Genomic DNA, 18,890 nt, shown 5'->3' on the forward strand with positions numbered 1-18,890 from the left:
CATGAGGCACTCTGACCTTGTCAGGAGGGTTAGACTGAGACTTCTGCTGAATCCCTTCAAGACTGCAGAGGGGACCAGCAGAGATTTGACATGTCTCACTGATTTCATCCTGAATTATGGATCTTTAACTTGCTGTAACAGCCACCTGAGACCACAAAAAATGACACATTTTCTGTCCTTGTATGATTGTAACTTGTGGAGGTGGAGACTGCTGTGTGTTAAACCTGTTTTCTGACTAGTTTTTGTGTTTGGCTGTTGCAGAAACAGAAGAGGATGTACTTATCAGCATGTTCTCATCGCAACCCGTCAAATATCGCCGCTTTGTCAGTTTAAATCTGACAAGCTAGCTACCCTTGTACATCTGTTTCAGACGTTCTGGGACAGCATGTCATTTTATGCTTGTTATATGCATCATCTTTTCAAAACACACTTTTGTTTTCACAGGAAATGTACAGTTTCTGCTCATTAGATGAGTACATTCTTTTTCACAATAAACTTACATCAGTTAAACACCTCGTATTTATATTCATTTCCTTGTGCAACAAGGAAATAAACCTAAGCACTTCCTTAGGTTTAGAAGAAAACATCATGGTTTGCCTCAACTTTTATACAGGAAACAAACAGCAGGCACCCGGGTGAAGTCCAGGGTTTCTCGGACCCGGCCACAGTCCTGCCTGCCCTATAGGGACATTCCAGTTCCTTATATTATGTCGTTACTGGCAACATTTTTAACTGACACCATCCAGTGGCATATCACCTTTTGCGGTGGCTTAGGTGTCAGCGTCTGACACTGAATTCACTGACCAAGCGCTGGTATCTGACAACTTTGGAATTAGAATGACTTCCTCTATAGAGACTCTTACGCCCCAGATACGCCCAGTGCGTATCCTACCACCACTAAAGGTGCCTCAGTGCATCGGTGTCTGACGCTTACGTCCACTGGCAAAGCAGCGGTGTTTGACAAGTTACATTGTTGCCCGCTGCCACTAAAACTGAAGCACCCAGTACATGTCACACCACCGGGAAAGTTGCCTCTTTGCCTCAGTGTCTGATGCTGACATCAGTGACAAAGTGGCAGCATTTGACAAGATGGGTTGTTGTCTGCTGCCTTTAAATGATGTGTGTGTATCCCACAGCTGCAAAAGGTGCCACTTTGCGTCAGTTTCTGATGCTGATGTCAATTGACAAAACAGTGGTACTGGATGTGTTGGTCTGTTGTCCAGTGCCTCTAAACTGACTTGCTTGGTGAATGTAATATTGCCACAAAAGGGGCCTACTTGCATCTGTGTCTAACTCCACTGCCCGCTGACAAAATATCAATATTACAGAGTTGGGTTATTGCCCCCTGCCTCTAAAACTAGCATGCCTGATGCATATCATACCACCACAACAGGTGCCTCTTTGTGTTGGTGTCTGACGCCAATATCACAGTCCAGTCCAGCATCAAGTCAGGCATAAGCACAGACACAACCCTTTTACAAATATGATCTGGTGTGTGCATCCCTGACGTGTAACATACGGCAGTTACATGAACATGACCAAATTATTATGTTCATGCCATTCAGGTGCTAATGTAAACATCTGGAGGGCAAATGTGGCTCCATCTCAGGAGATGAATACAGGCATCAGAGAGCTGGCAAGTTCAATAACATGAGGAACCACAATTCTGGGGCTTGTCATGTGATGTGATGGAGCCAACATGACTTCAATGCACCATGTCAACCGCATGAGGTGAGGAGGCAATGAAAATGATTGATTGTACGACTAAGGCGAAAAATGATTTCCTCCCTTTTCAAAGAAATCCCTCAAAGAAGCTGTTTAATGTTTTCATATCGGACTCTGCAATCTTAAAAACGCACATCACACTTGGCATATACATTTAATCTCAATTATTAACACAGCCTTAGGCACTTAACCTGGATAACCGCTGATGGTCGATGACATTTTTAAAAGGCGGGAGTAAAAGCCACCTATTGTATTAGTGTTTTTCGTCACCTGGATGCCACGAGAGAGTAGGTTTTACAGTAGCAAATCTCAGGAGGCACAGAGGTAGTTACTGGATTGGAACGGTGAAGCCCAGAGCCAGAAGGCAACAGCATCTGCTCTCTCTGGAGACTGTCATCAGCAGTTTGGGCTAAAAGAATGGCTACTTATGTTGAAATGCTACCTCTGTTTTTTCTTTTCTGCCTGACACTGCAATACTGTAGCCCTCTTTGTTAATTTGAAATTTTCATAATGTGCATGCAATGACATTTGGCTTAATGGTGGGATCAAATAGTGTAGCTCTCGGTAAATGTCAATCGGACTCAGAAAATAATGGAGGAGAAAAGGCATTTCCAGTTTTGAATTATATGCTTTAAAGGAAAAAAAAAACATAACAGAGCTGGGCATGCATTACGTCGCAAACTGTTTTTATTCCACTTTTTTCACCTGAGTTTTCTCATATCAAACCTCAGGTGTAGAAAGGTTTGTGTCTGGGAAATTAATGAGTTGTTTGGCCTGAGAGAAATATGCCTCACTCTTATCCACGACAAAGATATAATGGAAAAGATTAATATCCCTAAAAGAATCTATTAAATGTTAAGATCAACTGATGTAAAAGGTGAGACACTCAATTTCCATTCAACATGAGGGGCTCAGCGAATTGAAAAAACATCCCGCTCAAGACTCCAGTTATTTTAATAGCAGTTTGGGCTGATTCTACCCGCTAAGACATTAATACTCCACTGAATAAGATTCAAAGGCCAGATCCTCACACTGCCTTCTATAAAGATAATCTTATTTCTTACTTGGCTGAACTTGAGAGTTGGCTCATGCAGATAAAGTAGACACCAACCGTTTCCCATTGACCTTTGCAGAAAGGAGCAGAGAATGCTTCAGAAAACAAAAACACTCAATGAAAATGCAAATGAATCACTTGAAAGGGATCCCTCACTGTTTCACTGTAAGTAATTTCCTGGCAGTGATTTATTGATCTCGGGGAAAAGATATTCGCGTTGTTAAACCAACAGCGAGATAATATCTTCTTCTCTTATTGAATCTTTGGAACTGTTTTCACACCACTTGTCTTTTTTTGTATCTCGCAAGCTTGTGCGAGTAGACGAGGCATGAGGCAAGAGCATTTTTTTTTGTGTGTGTGAAATTATAGCAGAAATGCCTTTAGAAATATATGACTTTTATCTACAAGAACTCCCCCCGCTTGCTTTATTGTTCAAAAGGCATTGATGCGTGACATGATCTACCGTATGACATGTTCTCTATGTCTAATAGAAATCGGCCTCCGGGGAATGGTGTTATTGTAATCAACAGTAATATCATCTTAAAATGTCACATGTTTTTTTAGGGCAGCGAAACATTTCGTGATCCCTGTTATGACAAGAGTAGGCACAGCTGAGGGGGAAGCAAAATAGAAAAACTGCTCCATAGTTCTTCCCGAGACATCTCCAGCTCTCCCACCCTGAGCAAAACACAACGATTTATTGACATTTTTACTCTGCTTAGCCACCCTCGGCATAAAGTAGCAACCAACACCTTATCTTGTGGGCATGCCATTTGGAAAGGGAATTTGACATGGAATCAGACAGGCGTTAAGAGTAGACCCATATTGCTGCCATTATTTGTAAAATACATGACTTTATGCTGTCTTTCTGCAGATGTACGGAGAAGCACGATGCTTTGGATATGTCCCCAAGAATCTCATCACTGTAGGTATGTAACATTCAGGCCAAAAGCCTGTGGGAGCTTATGGGCTGTCTGCTTCCTGGCCATATCTGTACCGACCGTTTTAGATTTAGGAGACAACGCTCGTGAACATTCTTACAGAAAATCGTCTCTCTTTTTTTCAGGGTTACTTTTCAGAGAGCAGCCGTCAGAACCTTTCAGGGAGGAGTCCATTTAATCAGCAGTGCATGAACCTTTTTCAGACAGAAACTGGTGGTCTGCAGGTCAGGAAAAAATCTTTTTGATTGGTTTGTTGCATGGCAAGAATGATAGATGTAGATTCAGGGGTATTTGGATTTTTTTCCAATATAGGAGAAACTGAACAATAAGTTTGCGTTTTGTATTGAGCTCAGTGATTGTGGGTCGTTGAAAATTACATCTGTGAAAAAAAGTCCATGTAAGAGCCACTTGATCACATATTATAAACTTGGTAAAAATGTTTTTGTTGGTATATGAGATACAATATAGATTCTGATTTTATTTATTTACAGGCCTTCTAGTTGTACTTTACTGATCCCATGTCTACTTGTGCTTATTTCTTGCTATTGTAGGATTCTGTCCTTTTTTTTGTAATCCATTTGAGGTGAGATTCTCTAAGTCTCTAGAGGTTTTCTGTATCTCACCTGTACAATCTACTTCTATTGTGTTGTTGTTCTGCTGTTTGTTTGTTTTTACTGTGCAAAACGAATACATAAAAATTAAAAAATAAATTTAGGTTTACATAACAGTTTTGTATATTTTTCAGTTTTATATAGTTTTCATGTATATTTTGAATAGTGTATAGTAGTAGCCATGTTTATATTTGTATTACTCATTATAATATTTCTGTCAGAATACAGGGAGAGCTGTATACCACAGCTATGGAGCAGTAAGGCAGTTTAGTGTGCACGACAACTGAGGACAGGATGACGTCCTGCTAAAAGACGACCAGAAGTCTGCATAGATGTGGATCAAAATAAGTTTTTGACCGTGCTTTATCGTGTAGGAACGTGTTGTACTATTTTATGTGAGATAAGAAAAGAACATCACGTCAGTAGTGTACCAGACAAGATGTGATTATGGAAGGACTTCTCCTGCTGTATTTTTCTGTTTTTTTCTGCATTCCAAAATAAACTTCATTAAAGTTTTTTCCTGCCTCACATGAGTGTTTGGATTTTACAGAGCTGGAACACGAGTCAAAACGGCGACACCTTGCAGACGAAGTGGTCTAGGAACTGAGGTTTGTTGAAACGGCCACTATAATCCAAATTATTAACACATATTTTAGATGTAAAAGTTAAGGGATGTAACAGCAAAGCACACTCGACCTTATCAGTAATCTAAGAGGAGAATCTGTTTTGTAAATTTCACTTGTGCTGCTCCTGTAAAGAGTGTGAAACAATGACAGAAATATTTTAGATCGAACAAACAGCAAATAAAGCAAGCAAATGAAGTATTGGTATTCATTATATTAATCTACATGGTCATTTTACCACTGATGGTAAATGATGAGCCTGTTAATATTTGATATTGTTACTATTATCAATAAATTACATGTAAAGACAAGACTCACTAGGGCTCCAAATGTGGATTAACCAGCTACTGAAAATAATCCACAACAAATACACAATTTACTCCTGAAAAGGAGGAGGAAATGCCCAGCTGTTTAAGAAAACTGTTGATCATTAATAAAATGTACAGGCATTATTTGTGACCAGTTTTTAAAGATTTTAACCTTCAGTAGGAACCTATGGACTTGGTGTAGTGTGACAAAGACAAGCCAGGGAAGTCAGAGATTACTGAGAGACAGACTACAATATTGTTGGTTTTCTTCTATTTGCTGGATTTGTTTACAATAAGAAAATTACAACACCAGACATAACCTTTAAAGACCAGACCAAACAGATGCAATCATTTTTAAAGAGACAATTCACTCCCTGTCAGTAGAGACGTCTGCCTTCTCTCTAATATAATGGAACTAGATAGCGTTCAGCTTCTGGTGCTCAAAGTGCCAACAAAATACATTTGAAAAACTGCAATGTCAATTTCAGCAATTTCAGAAATGATGACCCAGTTACTCAAGATAATCCACAGACTTTGTTGTGAGCAGTTTCTTGTAGGAACTATTTTCTTTCTAAAGAACTTCACCAGCCAACTGTATGATCCCGCAGGAGGAAGTGTGTATCTATTGTTAGCTCATCCAGCACCACTGAGCTAGCTAACGTTACAGCTCAGCCGAGGAGGACACCTTTAATCTTTACATCTCATGCTGTCATGAGCACAAGCATCTCACCCATGAGTAGATGCACACTTCCTTCCGCACAGTGATACAATTTGCAGGTGTAGAAAGAAAATGAAAATGCTCACAACAAAGTCTGTAGATTATTTGTGTATATTTGGTTTGGGGGTGAACTGTCCCTTTAAGTTTATCATGGACGTGGATATTACTGAATTAAAATGGAAACACATAGTGTATGTGACAGAATATTAGCTTTGGGAATTCTGGGACTCTGTGGCCACATTAGGCTCTCGACATTCATGATGTCCAAAAATAAAAAAATGTCAATAAAGGCTTGTTGTTTTTGAACAAGCGGCAAAGTAACCTCTTGACTGTGCTTGACTGGGTTCCAAACCCTTTACAGTTATTGTCAAGAGTGATTTGTTTTGTGTTTAATTGTGTCCAACTTCATTACAGACCTTTACAATGTTTACCCAGGACTTTAGAGACTTGCTTTTAGCCAATCATAAAGGTGAAATGGTTGTTGCACATTAGAGATGGGCAGGTTGATAAAAAAAACTCACTGATACTACTGATACTAAGTCTAAGTCTACAATACAATACTATGTTTTGAGTGTCAGTACTGCCTTCAATGGGACTGATGCTTCTGCACTCATGAACTTCTTAGCGCATGGCCTCTGCTTGTAAATGTATTGAGAAATATATTAATAATGATGCATTCACCACTGATATCATGACATAGGACTTTCTTGATTGGGTTGGGTATTGTTTAAATAATTAAGATACCAGTACCAACACCAGTATCCTTAAAGTGATACAGAGTAATCAGTAATCAGTAATCAGTAATACCTTTTTGTCTTTCTTATTCTTTCTTCTCTCAACACATGGAGCTGCTAACTCTGTCAAATACAACATGTTCAACTTCATCACACCACAGACTCTATGTGTTGTAGTCAGTGCAGTTACTTTTAAAATGTACCTCACTTCAGATTACTTGATAATTGACCTAAAACATTATTTGTAATATAGTCAAACTAAGTCACACTTCCAAAATACTTTTAGAATAATTCAAAATTGCCTTGCTGAGCTTTTGTCTGGGTCTTTTATTTCCATGCCAAAAACAATTTCCTGACAGTGTCCTGGATGAGCATCTCATCTGCCATTTTTGTGAAGCCAGTGAGCTTCACACATTAAAAAAAAAAAAAATCAGTTTATGGGAAATGCGTGCCTCATATGAATTTTATACCGTGCCCTAACAACAAGCCAGAGACGCTTTCTGTCAAAACCGAATCCGTCAAATATGCACTTCTGTTACATCATGTAAACAAACCACAGAGGCTACCAAACAGCTGTGTGCTTGACTTAAGATGAAATTGCTTAAAAGCTGGGCAAGTACTCAATTTCATGAATCAGCCATTCTTCGTTAAATGGATTATTGTTGCTACCTTCAATGCAGTGATACTCAACTTGCTTTGATTGGGGGCCACATTTGCAAAATGACAGGAGGCCAGGGGCCAACATAGTAGCCCCATACATGTTTTTAGGACTATAGGACATATCTGGGATTTTAGGTAAGTTCTAGGACTTTAGGATGTTTTAGGATTTTAGGACATTTCCCAGCTTTTAGGGTGTTTCTAGGTTTTTAGGACATCTTTTAGAACATTTCTAGGATTTCACATCACTTCTGAGATTTTCTGACGTCTCTAGGATTTTAGGATATTTATAAGATTTTAGGGTATTGCTCGGATTTCAGGACATTTCAAGGATTGTATGTTGCTAGCATTTAATATGCACTCTGATACCTTACGTTTACTAATGCACAAAAACAGTTCCCACCGTGAACCACTTTATTTTTATTGTGAAATAAAAATTGGTTGGGGAGCCGTCGGGCACCCTATCAAGGGCCATATTTCTCCCGAGGGCCTTAAGTTAAGTATCGATGCTTTAAGGTATTGAGTACCTAAACACAGCGCTATTTGCTGATCGCATATTAGTCTCCTGCTTTAAAAAAGAATTGATATCAGTATCAATATCAGTGATTCTGTGATATCACATTCCCTGTTCCACATCTTTAAGTATGACCATATTAACTCTTCTTTTCAAGTGATCTGGATATCTGTCTGTGTGTCTCGTAGGAATAAGGATCAATTATATTGTTAACTGTGTTCCAGATACATGACCTCCGATGTGCTCCAAGAACTCTACACATCTCTGAACAAACTCCTTGTGAAACAGATGGCTCGAATAAAGTTCACTCCTCGTGAGTCAAAGCACAGTGTCAACACGGGGAAATCTCTATGAACAATTAATGACCGCCCCATCTTCAGAAACCATTGTTCTGCTTAGAACAACTCAGCAATTTATGCTATTTGGCTTCCTCCTATATGTCCCAAATCCCCTCTGCACACAGTTGACTCTGCCAAAGCCTCAGACATTAATGCTGTGTTGTAGTGTGCCTACATCTCAAGCAGTTTCTAGCTGTTCCTCTCACTCTGGGTATTCTTCACTCCTTCCTGAACTGGGAATGCACCCTGTCTTCCTGAGCAAGCATCAAAATAAAATGTGAAGTCTTTATGCCGTAGAGATGGCAGTGTGAGCTGCAGGCCTTGGGCATGTTCTGCATGCCAGTGATAAAAAATCCAGACACAATGCAAAAGTAGAGCTCACCATGTAGTGAAGGTGGCGAGGCACGGGGAGGATCGAGCTGTTAACCACACATACAGATCTGGGCTGATTTACTCCCAAATAACAGCACTCGCCTCCCCTTCTGTGCTCCGATCACCATTACGTCTCCATCATGCACTGAAGAACTCCCCCACTGTAGGTGAAGATTACCTTCAGCTGAATGGACATTATTATTTCTCATCACAATCCGCTTTCAATTTTCTTTTCTGCTCAGCTTGTTAAAACATGTGCTCATAATCTCCTTCTTTGCACCTTCCTCTGACAACACAAAGGTAAGCTAAGGATCGAGGGTTTATTTTTTCCCTCCTCACATCCTCAAATCTGGACACGTTGGATCTCTCACTGAGTTTCTTGAAATAACTTTAAATCACTTAAAAGCGATTAAGCATGTTCTTTATATAGGGGAGAGTAAAAACTGACAACAACAAAAAAAAAAAGGAATAAAAGAAATTTCCCTCAGGTGAAAAAGAAATCCTTTCTAAATGTAAATAATTGTTAATCATGTGGTCACAGCGACGTGAGTGGTGCCGGTTTCTCTGATTTGCATTTGTCAGAAGCATATGATCAGGTGGAGTCCCACCATGCCATCTAATCCAGAGGCAGTCTGGCTTTAAGACATGTGATACAGTCTTTACACACAGCCAGGCTGCACGGGAACATTTGTTTCTTAGTGCTCGCTGAGGGGGGACTCAGCAAAAGCCGCTGCTCAGAGGCTGCCTCTCACTGGAAGGATGCAGACGGTGAAAGAAGAGATTCCACTACAGTTAATTAAGGAGCACTCCGCACGTGCCTATAAATGCGAAGGGGCAAATGAATTCAGTGTCAGTGGGAGCAGCTCCTCAAGGGGAAGCAGTGATATTTCAAAGGTGGAATTGAAAGAGCTGTAAATCTATTTCCTGACTTCGGCTTGACGGTCATTTCTGAATCACTGGACTGTTGCTATCAAAGTGTGGAGCAGGGAGGCAGAGTCAGTGGAGTTCCCTCCTCGAGCTATATTCAGAGTTATTGGATGGGATCAACATGAGCGGCATTATGGATGGATTTATGTCATTCTTTTGAGATATTTATACTCTTTGTTGGGTTTCTCAGGTAAGATTTCCTTCTTTCTCCTCTGGGCAAAAATAAATCATGTCATTGTCAAGAGATTTAGATTTTTGCATAAAACTGGCAAATCATACATGTACCGTAAAAATCTGTTTGGATTTGAATATGAAATCTGCAAACATAATTATATTCTCTAGCATACTGTTGACATAAACAAAAAGCATTTTTATTTTATCTTATTCCATGATATGATTTAGTGTCGATTATACTGAGAATTTAATTGAATTAAACATGTGTGTGCCGTTTTCTAAACGTTTTTATTGCTACTTTGGAAGCTGAGAATCACAATGAGAGTGAAAAGCATGAAAAGTATTCTGCACTCTAAATATCACTGGCAGAATCCAGAGAATGCACTTCTGTTATGACCTTAATAGCACAAATCGATGCAATGCATTTTTTCTTCCTGCTGTTCTATAAAAGTTTTGTGTGCTTGAAAAAATTCAATATCATGTTGGAGAAGTGTCCTGGAGAACATATCTCATAAATGTTACTCCTAGTCTTCAATATGAATTATTGCATTTAAAAAGAAGGTTAATAATCTAATGCTTGTTGGCAGTTTGCTGCTGTGAATAAAACTGTTTCCAGGGCTGAAACATTTTGCATTTTCTCCTTCATAGATTTCCTCCACAGCCACCCTTCTCCTATGACCAGGAGCATTCCTCGCTGTTGTTCTATTTCTTTTCTTTTTTTTCTCTCCTTATCTATAACAGCATGGTGAAACATTACAAGGCTTTTGATTCCTATTACTGCTGTGTCACTGTCACATTATTCTGACAGATACAGAAAAGCCTCGGCAGCCAGATGCTTCGAAAAAAAAAAATCTTATCTTTCTTTAAGTTTGATTTAGGTTTTGAGGCAGGAGCACAGCTCAGGAGTTGAAGGGAGTCAGCCTGTCAGGGGAAATCTCTGCTGCATGGGAAAAACTCCCCAGGGATCACTCCACATTTGCAGCGTTGTGGCTCAGGGACAAGACAGGGCAAACTAGGAAGACGAAACAGTGAAGAAGTCATACTTATATAATCATGCTAATGATAAATTCCGATGACTAAAAGACTCCGCTGAGGAGCGTTAAGGCCAATTATAGACCAGGGTGCTTTTACAAAAATTATTTTTTATTTGTATTTATTAAATTATTTTGCTCATGACTCTGGAAGTGTGTTGGGGAGAGGAGGGGGGGTTTAAGGTCATAGGTTGAGAACATGATGTATTCTGCTTTGACTCCACCTCTGCCGGTCCTTAGCAGATGTGTCCTGTCATGTCCTGGCTGCTCTGCCTGTGCCTCTGGGTCAGCGTGACTGCCATTCAGCTGTGTCAGGCCACTTTCTACGACACCATCCAGCAGCATCATGGGACGAGGCCTGGACGAACCACCATCCACATGATCGGTGAGTCCTCCTCTGCCATGCTCTGGGTGCTAAAAATCTCTCAAAAGCATCACAATGAGAAGCAACTGTTCTTTCCGTCACCCCTTTAGCAGTGTTTTGTTGCATCCTGGGTGTGGTTGCTCATGTGTTTAATTAGATTGTCACAAGGTTGGAAAATAACTTTTATTTCGCTCTGGGTTCATATTTCCATCTTGATTTCACGAAGCTGTTACATTCATTGTTATAGTATCAGTAAAGCTTGGACTAACAACCAATTATTTAGCAGGAACAATGTACAAGGGCTTTTTTTTCATTAAGATTTGGCCTTGATAGCATGAGAGTTTCTGTGCTGAAGATCACAAAGATAGACAATGACTGCCTTTGCGCTTTCTGTCTTGAGCTATTACAGTTGATATTCATGCTACACTGCTCCCTCTCAATTTGATCTGTGCGATTGTGGTTCCTGTGAAATTGCACTGAATAGGATATGACCGAAACATTGCGGTTCGAACTTTTGTTTTTCATCAGGCGGATGTGCGCCGTGGTTATGGTAAATAATTATGATCTCAGGATTCGGCGGAGGAGAGGAAGTCGAATGCTGTCAGAACTTCAAAGGGAGAAGTAGCTGCATGAGCGTGCAGGTCCTTGGTGTCTGTTATTTCCTCTATTCGCCCGGTGCACCTCAAGCATATCAGCAAGGGGTCTTTTCAATACTCTCAATATTGTGAGTCAGAAGACTTCCTGTTCCAACACCTTCATTTCATTACTCACGTCTGCACATATATTGGAGGAGGAAAAATGTTTAAAAAAAAAAAGAAAGAAACACTCACAAATAGGATATCTTCTAGAAAATGTGCTCAAGTCAACAAAAGGGAAACGGAATTAATATTTCAAATGTGCATTGAGGTACCTCTTTGGAGGAAACGAGTTCAAAGCGGACAATTTGAATCCTTCAGGACCCTCTGCCTCTAAAAGTGTAAATGCCCTGTCATTCCATTTACCATAGTATGGCTAGTCCTCACTCCTGGATAAATGAGATGCCAGTTTTATGAGAGGAGGATGGGAAGCCTGTCTGGATTGATTCTGACACTGGGACATTTGTTCTGTGCCGTGTGCTGTGTGCCTGTTGGATTGGTGGGAGGATTGGGGTTGACGGGTCATGAATTGGTGGCAAGAAGGCCATTGGTTGCAGACCATTGGGCCAATCATTAAAGGCAGCCAAATGCCACAAGTTCACGGTGACTGGTATTACCGGCGGAAATCGAGATTACAGAGGCCGAGGGATCAGTTGTGTCCTTGCCAATAGAAATTTAGATCTATTTGGGGGGGACGTAGCTTGGAAAAACCAAGTCAATCACATGTGGTGAATTTGCTAAAGTGTGACCTGATGCTCAGACACACAAACTCCAGAGAAATGATGAATAAAAACACCTGTAGCGTGAAAAAGGCACACAAGACAGGAGGATTACAGATTTATCAGCTGCTTTATGTTGCTCACTCCAGTTCTCAGTGATAATTTCTTTCACAGCATGTAAGCATCTATTCCACCCATGCGCCATGATATTGACAGCCTCATTGCAAAGAGCGTGTGTCCAGAAGTCCATTAGCTGGATGACCCTTGAGTAGCTGCTTGTGTATGCTCAGTGATTCGGACAAGGCAGCCCGCTTTCCACCCTACAGCTCTACTTACAGATTGCTGCCTGCCACTCTCTCAGATATGCTTACGGCTGTTCTCTGCCTTCCTGGTGCAGGCTGTGTTGCTCTCTGCGGTATGATTCATAAGGTGCTGTATTTATTTGGTGCAAAGAGCGTGAACTGTGCACAAAAGAGAACAGATTGTATTTGTCGTGCATCCGCAAAGTGCTGGGCAGAGATGTTGCTTTTGGGGTCATGGGTTTCTCGACCCTTAAATATGTTCAGAGGAAACCTCAAAATGAGGACTGTCCTCAGCGGAAACTCACTTCACAAAAAAATAACCCTCCCACTTGCATCGATTTTCAAACTTAATCCTGAAAGTATGCTATGCAGGTGTTACAAATCACTTCAGGAGTAACAGCTTAGATCTTGTATGTAATATTTGCTCACTGCAGAGACAACAAAGGTGCATTGACTGTGTTGAGCAGCAGTCTTTTTCTTGTGGAGGAAATTGCACCATTGGCGATGCAGTGCATCACATGCAGGTGATAACGGAGACAAAAAGTAGATAGCGGCCGCCTGAGGTGGCCTTGCTCCCTCGTGAACTTCCTCCCACGGCCAAGCGGCTTTGCGGGGTCAACCTGTTCATAACTGAAAGGGCATCAATTCTCAACACTGTGCAGATAATCTCTTACCTAGCGGTTGCTGTAAAATGTGTAGCGAGCATAACGAGGCAAGTTATTCAGAGCAGCAGAACAGGGGATACAAGCAGAAGTAACTCACTTGTAAGTATCCACTGTATACTATAATTTATTCAGACTTAAGTCATAAATACTTTACGCTGTGCAATATCCATTTCACTGTCTTCCTCTCGCCTCACACTGTTAGCTACTGTGATAGTCCTTTAGAGCAGCTGTGGTCACTCTCCCTCCTCGACCCTGCTGTTCCTTCTTTAAAAACATGGATGCAATTTTTAAGCAACTTTAATACCAGTTTTCTTCTAGAGCTCTTATAGTTTCATTTCTTTCCAGAGCAAAAATACCATTTAAATCCCTCATGTCTCCCCTTCAGGAGCTTTAATGACAAGTAGAGGATCTGGGCTTTTTTTTTTTCAGTGCGCTCCAACAAAAGAAACCACTCGCTGCTAAAGCTCACAATGAAACAAACATGAAAAATGGATTTTCGGCTGTCACAAACAAAGGTTGTATCCTCTATGCACTGTTTTAGACACTGACAATTTAATAGCCTTATATAATGCATCCTGCAGGCACATTATTTTGACATACATCTTCCTCCGCCCCTAGCCTAGACCTCCTCTCAACAATGCTCTCGCTAGTGTCATCCCTGCTCCGCTGCAGCGCCAATGGGAAGTGGCGTGCAGCCTCTGCCTGAGGCCTCTCCACATCTGGAGCTCAGCAAACCCATTTTGTCCTGATGTTGTTACACATGCCACTGTGACGTCTAAAGGACCTCTGACCGGTCTGTAAAACACCAGAAACTTCCTCCCTTAAAAGTGGCTTTGCTTTAGTCGAAAGGAAAGGCAAAGCTTGATTACTTCACCAGTGTTTTATCATATTTTTTTTACCAAAAATAAACTATCCGTGTCATTTCCTTGGTTAGCCCTGAAAGAAAAATATATTCTTAAGTAAATGAATCTCAGAACAATCAGTGCTGTAATTATTACTGTATGCTCACAGCTACAAATAGGTTTTACATATTTCAGTATTTCCCATTTATTTTCTCTTCCCGGCTATGAATAATTCATAAGAGAGAGCTCCTCTAAGCTTGTGGATATTTGTTTAAACAGCATGTTTAATTGAAGTCTTTCAGCCAATTCTGTGCAGGGGCTATGGTTTGTGGTCACAACGCTTATATGCAAAATGAATTTCTTTGGCCCACAGCTTAATTAATTAGCCAGCTTTCTCTCTTAAGACTACACCAGCTGTTTCTTGTCTTAGCCAGAATCCCCAAGCATTAATAAAAAGGGTGTTAACAGCAGACAAAGTTCACGGCTCGATACGTGTCGCAGTGTTGAGGTCACGGTTATATGTGGTACACTGGGAAGAATAACATTTCTTTTCATTTTAAATATCAGAGTGCTATGTTTTTTTCAAGCATTCCTACATATGTTGGGTCTTTAGAGACTCATTATTTGTTAAACACAAATTGAGCTACAAATTAAAATAACGTTGCTTGTAAAACTCTCAGAACGCTTTGTTAACAGCAGTGACTCCCACATTTATTTTTTTACCATAAAGACTATTTGTTTCCTTTCCAATATACACACTGAACTGTGTTACATGAAGGTAACTGCTCAATGACTGGCAGGTATAAAACACAAACTAGTCAGCACAGTGATCACAAATCGTACAATCGTGTGGTCATTGCAACATGTTTGTACACACTGCAAGCAGCACAAAGTTATTTTCCCATTGAGTCAATTAATTCTGAACTAGAATTGTCAAACTCAGCCTCCAATTGTGTTTCTAAAAGATCTGACTTATCGTTCGGCACACAAATGTAATCATTATCATCAGGCAAAAGATATAAAACTATATATATTACAACAAGTCCAAGGAGGCTTTCACATCAGGGACATGGACCCAGATCTGAGTACACTTTACCGCAAAGTGCAGTTTGTCTGATCAGTGTGATCACTGAAAGGTGGTCTAAAGTATGGTTTATTTGTTCTCCGTTACGGCTCAGGTATAAAAAAACAACTACACCGAAACACTGAAGAGGACTTCAATTTAACACAAGCAGCTTTTGGCAAATAGAGTTGCAAAGGCAGTTCTCAGCACCACTTGTTTCCTCCAAAATCTGCATTTGCGTACAGCACCCACCACTCTCATCCTCTGAACTGCTTTGCCATGGGTGATAAAGTAGACAGGCAGGCGAGAGGGTCGTTCTGAACACTGTCCCCAAAATACAAATAATAGTAGCCACAATGTAGAGGTTGACTATCTTGTATGGGCTTGGGATCTTTTGGTCTCTTTTCTACACTGTAAACACATACAGGACTTAAGAGCTGCGCCCACTGTGGCCAGTTTTAAGAAGCAACTCAAAATGCTTCTGTTTAGACAGGCGTTTGCAGAACATTTGTGACTATATATCTATTTTTATTTTTATGACTGTAATTGATTGCAGTTCTGTTTTCTGAGTTTAAATTGTTATCTTGCATTCTATATTCTATTGTATTTTGTATTTCTTTTATCCTTTGTAAAGCACTTGAGTCCTCTCTGTGAGAAGTGCTATATAAATAAAATGTACTTTCTTAAACGAATGTCACATAGATGATGTGATGATGACAAGTGTAAAGAAAAATATAACTGTATTAATGTGAAAGCTGGGAGGAGGGTGAGTGAAGATGGCGGGCAATCATACTTGATCAAATAAGAAAAGACCTAACATCCTACCCTAGTCTACAGTAATGTCAGGCTGCACTTGTGCACAACACAAAGTACAGCTGAGGCTGATGTCATAAGTGCATCCTGTCAATTAGCTATACCCATTTGTACTTAAGGGTCATGGGGGGCCGATCCCAGCTTAAACTGGACAAGAGATGGACCCTGGAAAGGTTGCTAGTAGATCATGGAAGAGACAGACATCTGATGATGGCGCTACAGGAAATATTCAGCCATCATCAAGGTTGTTGCCATTCATCATGAGGGTGCCGGGAACGTTTACATCAGATTTCACAGCAATCAATCCAAAGGTTGAGATGCTTAACTGAAATCCACAAATGTCAATCTCACGGTGGCACCAGAGGAACTAGAAGTAGCACCTTGTGGTTGTATGCTTCCACAAACCAGTCAAGGTACAGTTTACATCCATGTCCATCAAGACTCATCAGACTGACAGCTAACCATGCTTCAAATACAGATGTTGCTTCAAAGAAGCTACAAATTCTAAAACATGGATTCTTCACACACATCTACAAACTGGCAGCACAGAAGATCTATACAATCAGCACAGTTTCAGGGTGGACACCCAAAATTAGTGCTACTGGTTCAGTATCTGACCAAATGTCTCCCCTATGTTATGACGTTGAGTGATGGACAGAAGTGTTTTTGCAGAACATTATGAGGTCACGTGAAGTTGACCATTGACCTTTTGGATATAAAATGTCATTACTTCATTATTTTGTCCTATTAGATATTTGTGTGACATTTTGTCATAATTGGCATATGATTTTTTGAGTTATGGCCAAAAACTTGTTTTGTGAGTTCACAGTGACCTTTGACAACCAAATTTTAATAATGTCATCTTTTGAGTCCAGTCCATTTGTGCCAAATTTGAAGAAAACCCCTTAATGGCGTCCTTGAGATATTGCATTCACAAAAAATTTATGGACACAAAACCCAAAAGCATAAAGCCTCTGGCCATGGCTGTCACCGGCACGGGGGTAATAAAGGTCAAGGGATCACAAAAATCATTAGGCTTCATCCTGCAGGCACCATGACTGCCTTTCCAAAATTTCATGGCAATCCATCCAATAGTTAGACTGGATCAAAGTGGTGAATGGCCATTAAAACAGATTTTCTGTCAGCACAGCTACTAAAAAGTACTTTCAACAACTTCAGCAATCTGAAGCAAAAGAATTATTAGAGACAAATAGTTTGAGAAACAGCAGGGACTAAAGAGCTTAACTGAATAAAATGAATCAGTTAGACAGTGTAACACTGACCTCAGGTATGGCTTTCAGGGTGAAGAAATGAAGAAATAAACAGCTGTACATGAGCTGTCTGGTCAAACGCTGACATACTTTCAACTTTTCTTTTGTAAGACTCAGACTTTTTAATAATTGTTATGCAATTTATAAAATGTAAACTGTAAGTAGGGTGTATTAAACTACTAAGTCTGTGATTATTTGGATCACAGCATAGGGGGAATGAAACACTTTGTGTACTAAACCAAATGTCCTGTTCCAAACAGCTAATGAGGAATATACTGCTACAACCCAAATTAAAAAGTACATTTATGTTAGTGAACTGCTACCATGGATTGCAGCCTCTAGCCAAAAAAAATAATCATGACTGCACATAAAAGGAGGCTTGTAGTTAAGAGACGTTTGCTTTTTAATAACTGCAGAACACATTGTGCCTCAGAATGGGATTATTAGTCGTTCCAAACCACTTTGCTCCGTTGGGTAAAAGAAGCAGAGCATCCTCTTGGGGTCATTAACAAGATTTTAAGACCCTTGTTTTGTTTGGTAGTTAGCAGCAGTTTTCTAAATATGTTGTTGTGACAGCTGACATAGCTGAAGGATAGTTGACTCTGAAACCCTGAGTCCTGATAAAAGTGTTCAGTTTGCTTTAATCCAAAAATAGTCCAAAACAAAGCTCAGCTATTACAGATACCATTCCTTTTTGTGTGTGTGTGTGTGTGTGTGTGTGTGTGTGTGTGTGTGTGTGCAAACAGCAAAACAAATAAGTGACTTTGCTCATATTAAACAATGTTCTGGAAACTTATTGTGCCTGCAGAACATTTAGAACTATCTGTAGCTGAAAATAAATTAGAGGCTTCTTAACAGAGTTTATGTATTACATTAATTTTTCACATTGATAAATGTGTAATGATGATGTTAGCTGTAATTAGCGTTAAACTTTCATGACTGTTAATCGTGCCTCTGCTTTTGACCAGGAGTTTTAAAAACTTTTAGATGTTGGGGGTCAGGCCAGGGCAAAGTTTTACATTTGTAAATTTAGTCAAAAATATGTTAAGACTTGCATTTAATTTCCTGGTTCTGGGCAATGAAACTGTACATTATTAATAGTTACATTGTGTATTCATTGAAATAAATGAATGCCAAATAGAAGTTGCTGCTGCTGCTGTGAAATATTTATAATAGCTGCTATTTGTAACTCTAAATAACTCATAGCCAAAGACAGATTATTAGACAATGAGGCCCTGGACACAGAATTGAAAAATGTCTTCTGCAGGACACTCTTTGTAGTAATTTTCCCCACTTTGTCATCTTTTGGCACCTATGTTTAGTCTTTTTGCTTGTCTTTTCAGTCGTTTCACATCATTTTGCACCCATGATACTAAAGCTTTGTGTATGCTTAAGCCATACAGCATGGCAGGGGAGTTACAAGCATGCAGAGGCTTTTATGCCCAATGCTTTCTCTGTTGCCGTATTTTCCAAAAAGCCAGGGGGCATT

The 18,890-nt window shown here is 40.0% G+C and overlaps 1 protein-coding gene across 3 annotated transcripts in view; it reads left to right on the forward strand.

The window, feature by feature from the left end:
* The first annotated feature begins 9,221 nt into the window (after positions 1-9,221).
* LOC121947348 (chemokine-like protein TAFA-1) overlaps positions 9,222-18,890 on the forward strand; it is a 31,655-nt gene continuing 21,986 nt past the window's right edge. Inside the window, exons 1-2 of one of the 3 annotated variants that reach the window (XM_088081461.1) lie at positions 9,222-9,712; positions 10,968-11,112. In XM_088081461.1, the coding sequence (XP_087937587.1) occupies positions 10,971-11,112 (142 nt within the window). In that variant the 5' untranslated portion in view covers positions 9,222-9,712; positions 10,968-10,970. The remainder of the gene's footprint in view (positions 9,713-10,967; positions 11,113-18,890) is intronic. The other 2 variants (XM_088081460.1, XM_042492354.2) reach the window with 2 other exon arrangements.

Source organism: Plectropomus leopardus, chromosome 9 (genome assembly GCF_026936395.1).
Source record: "Plectropomus leopardus strain MGB_pleo_1.0 chromosome 9, ASM2693639v1, whole genome shotgun sequence".
NCBI lineage: Eukaryota > Metazoa > Chordata > Actinopteri > Perciformes > Serranidae > Plectropomus > Plectropomus leopardus.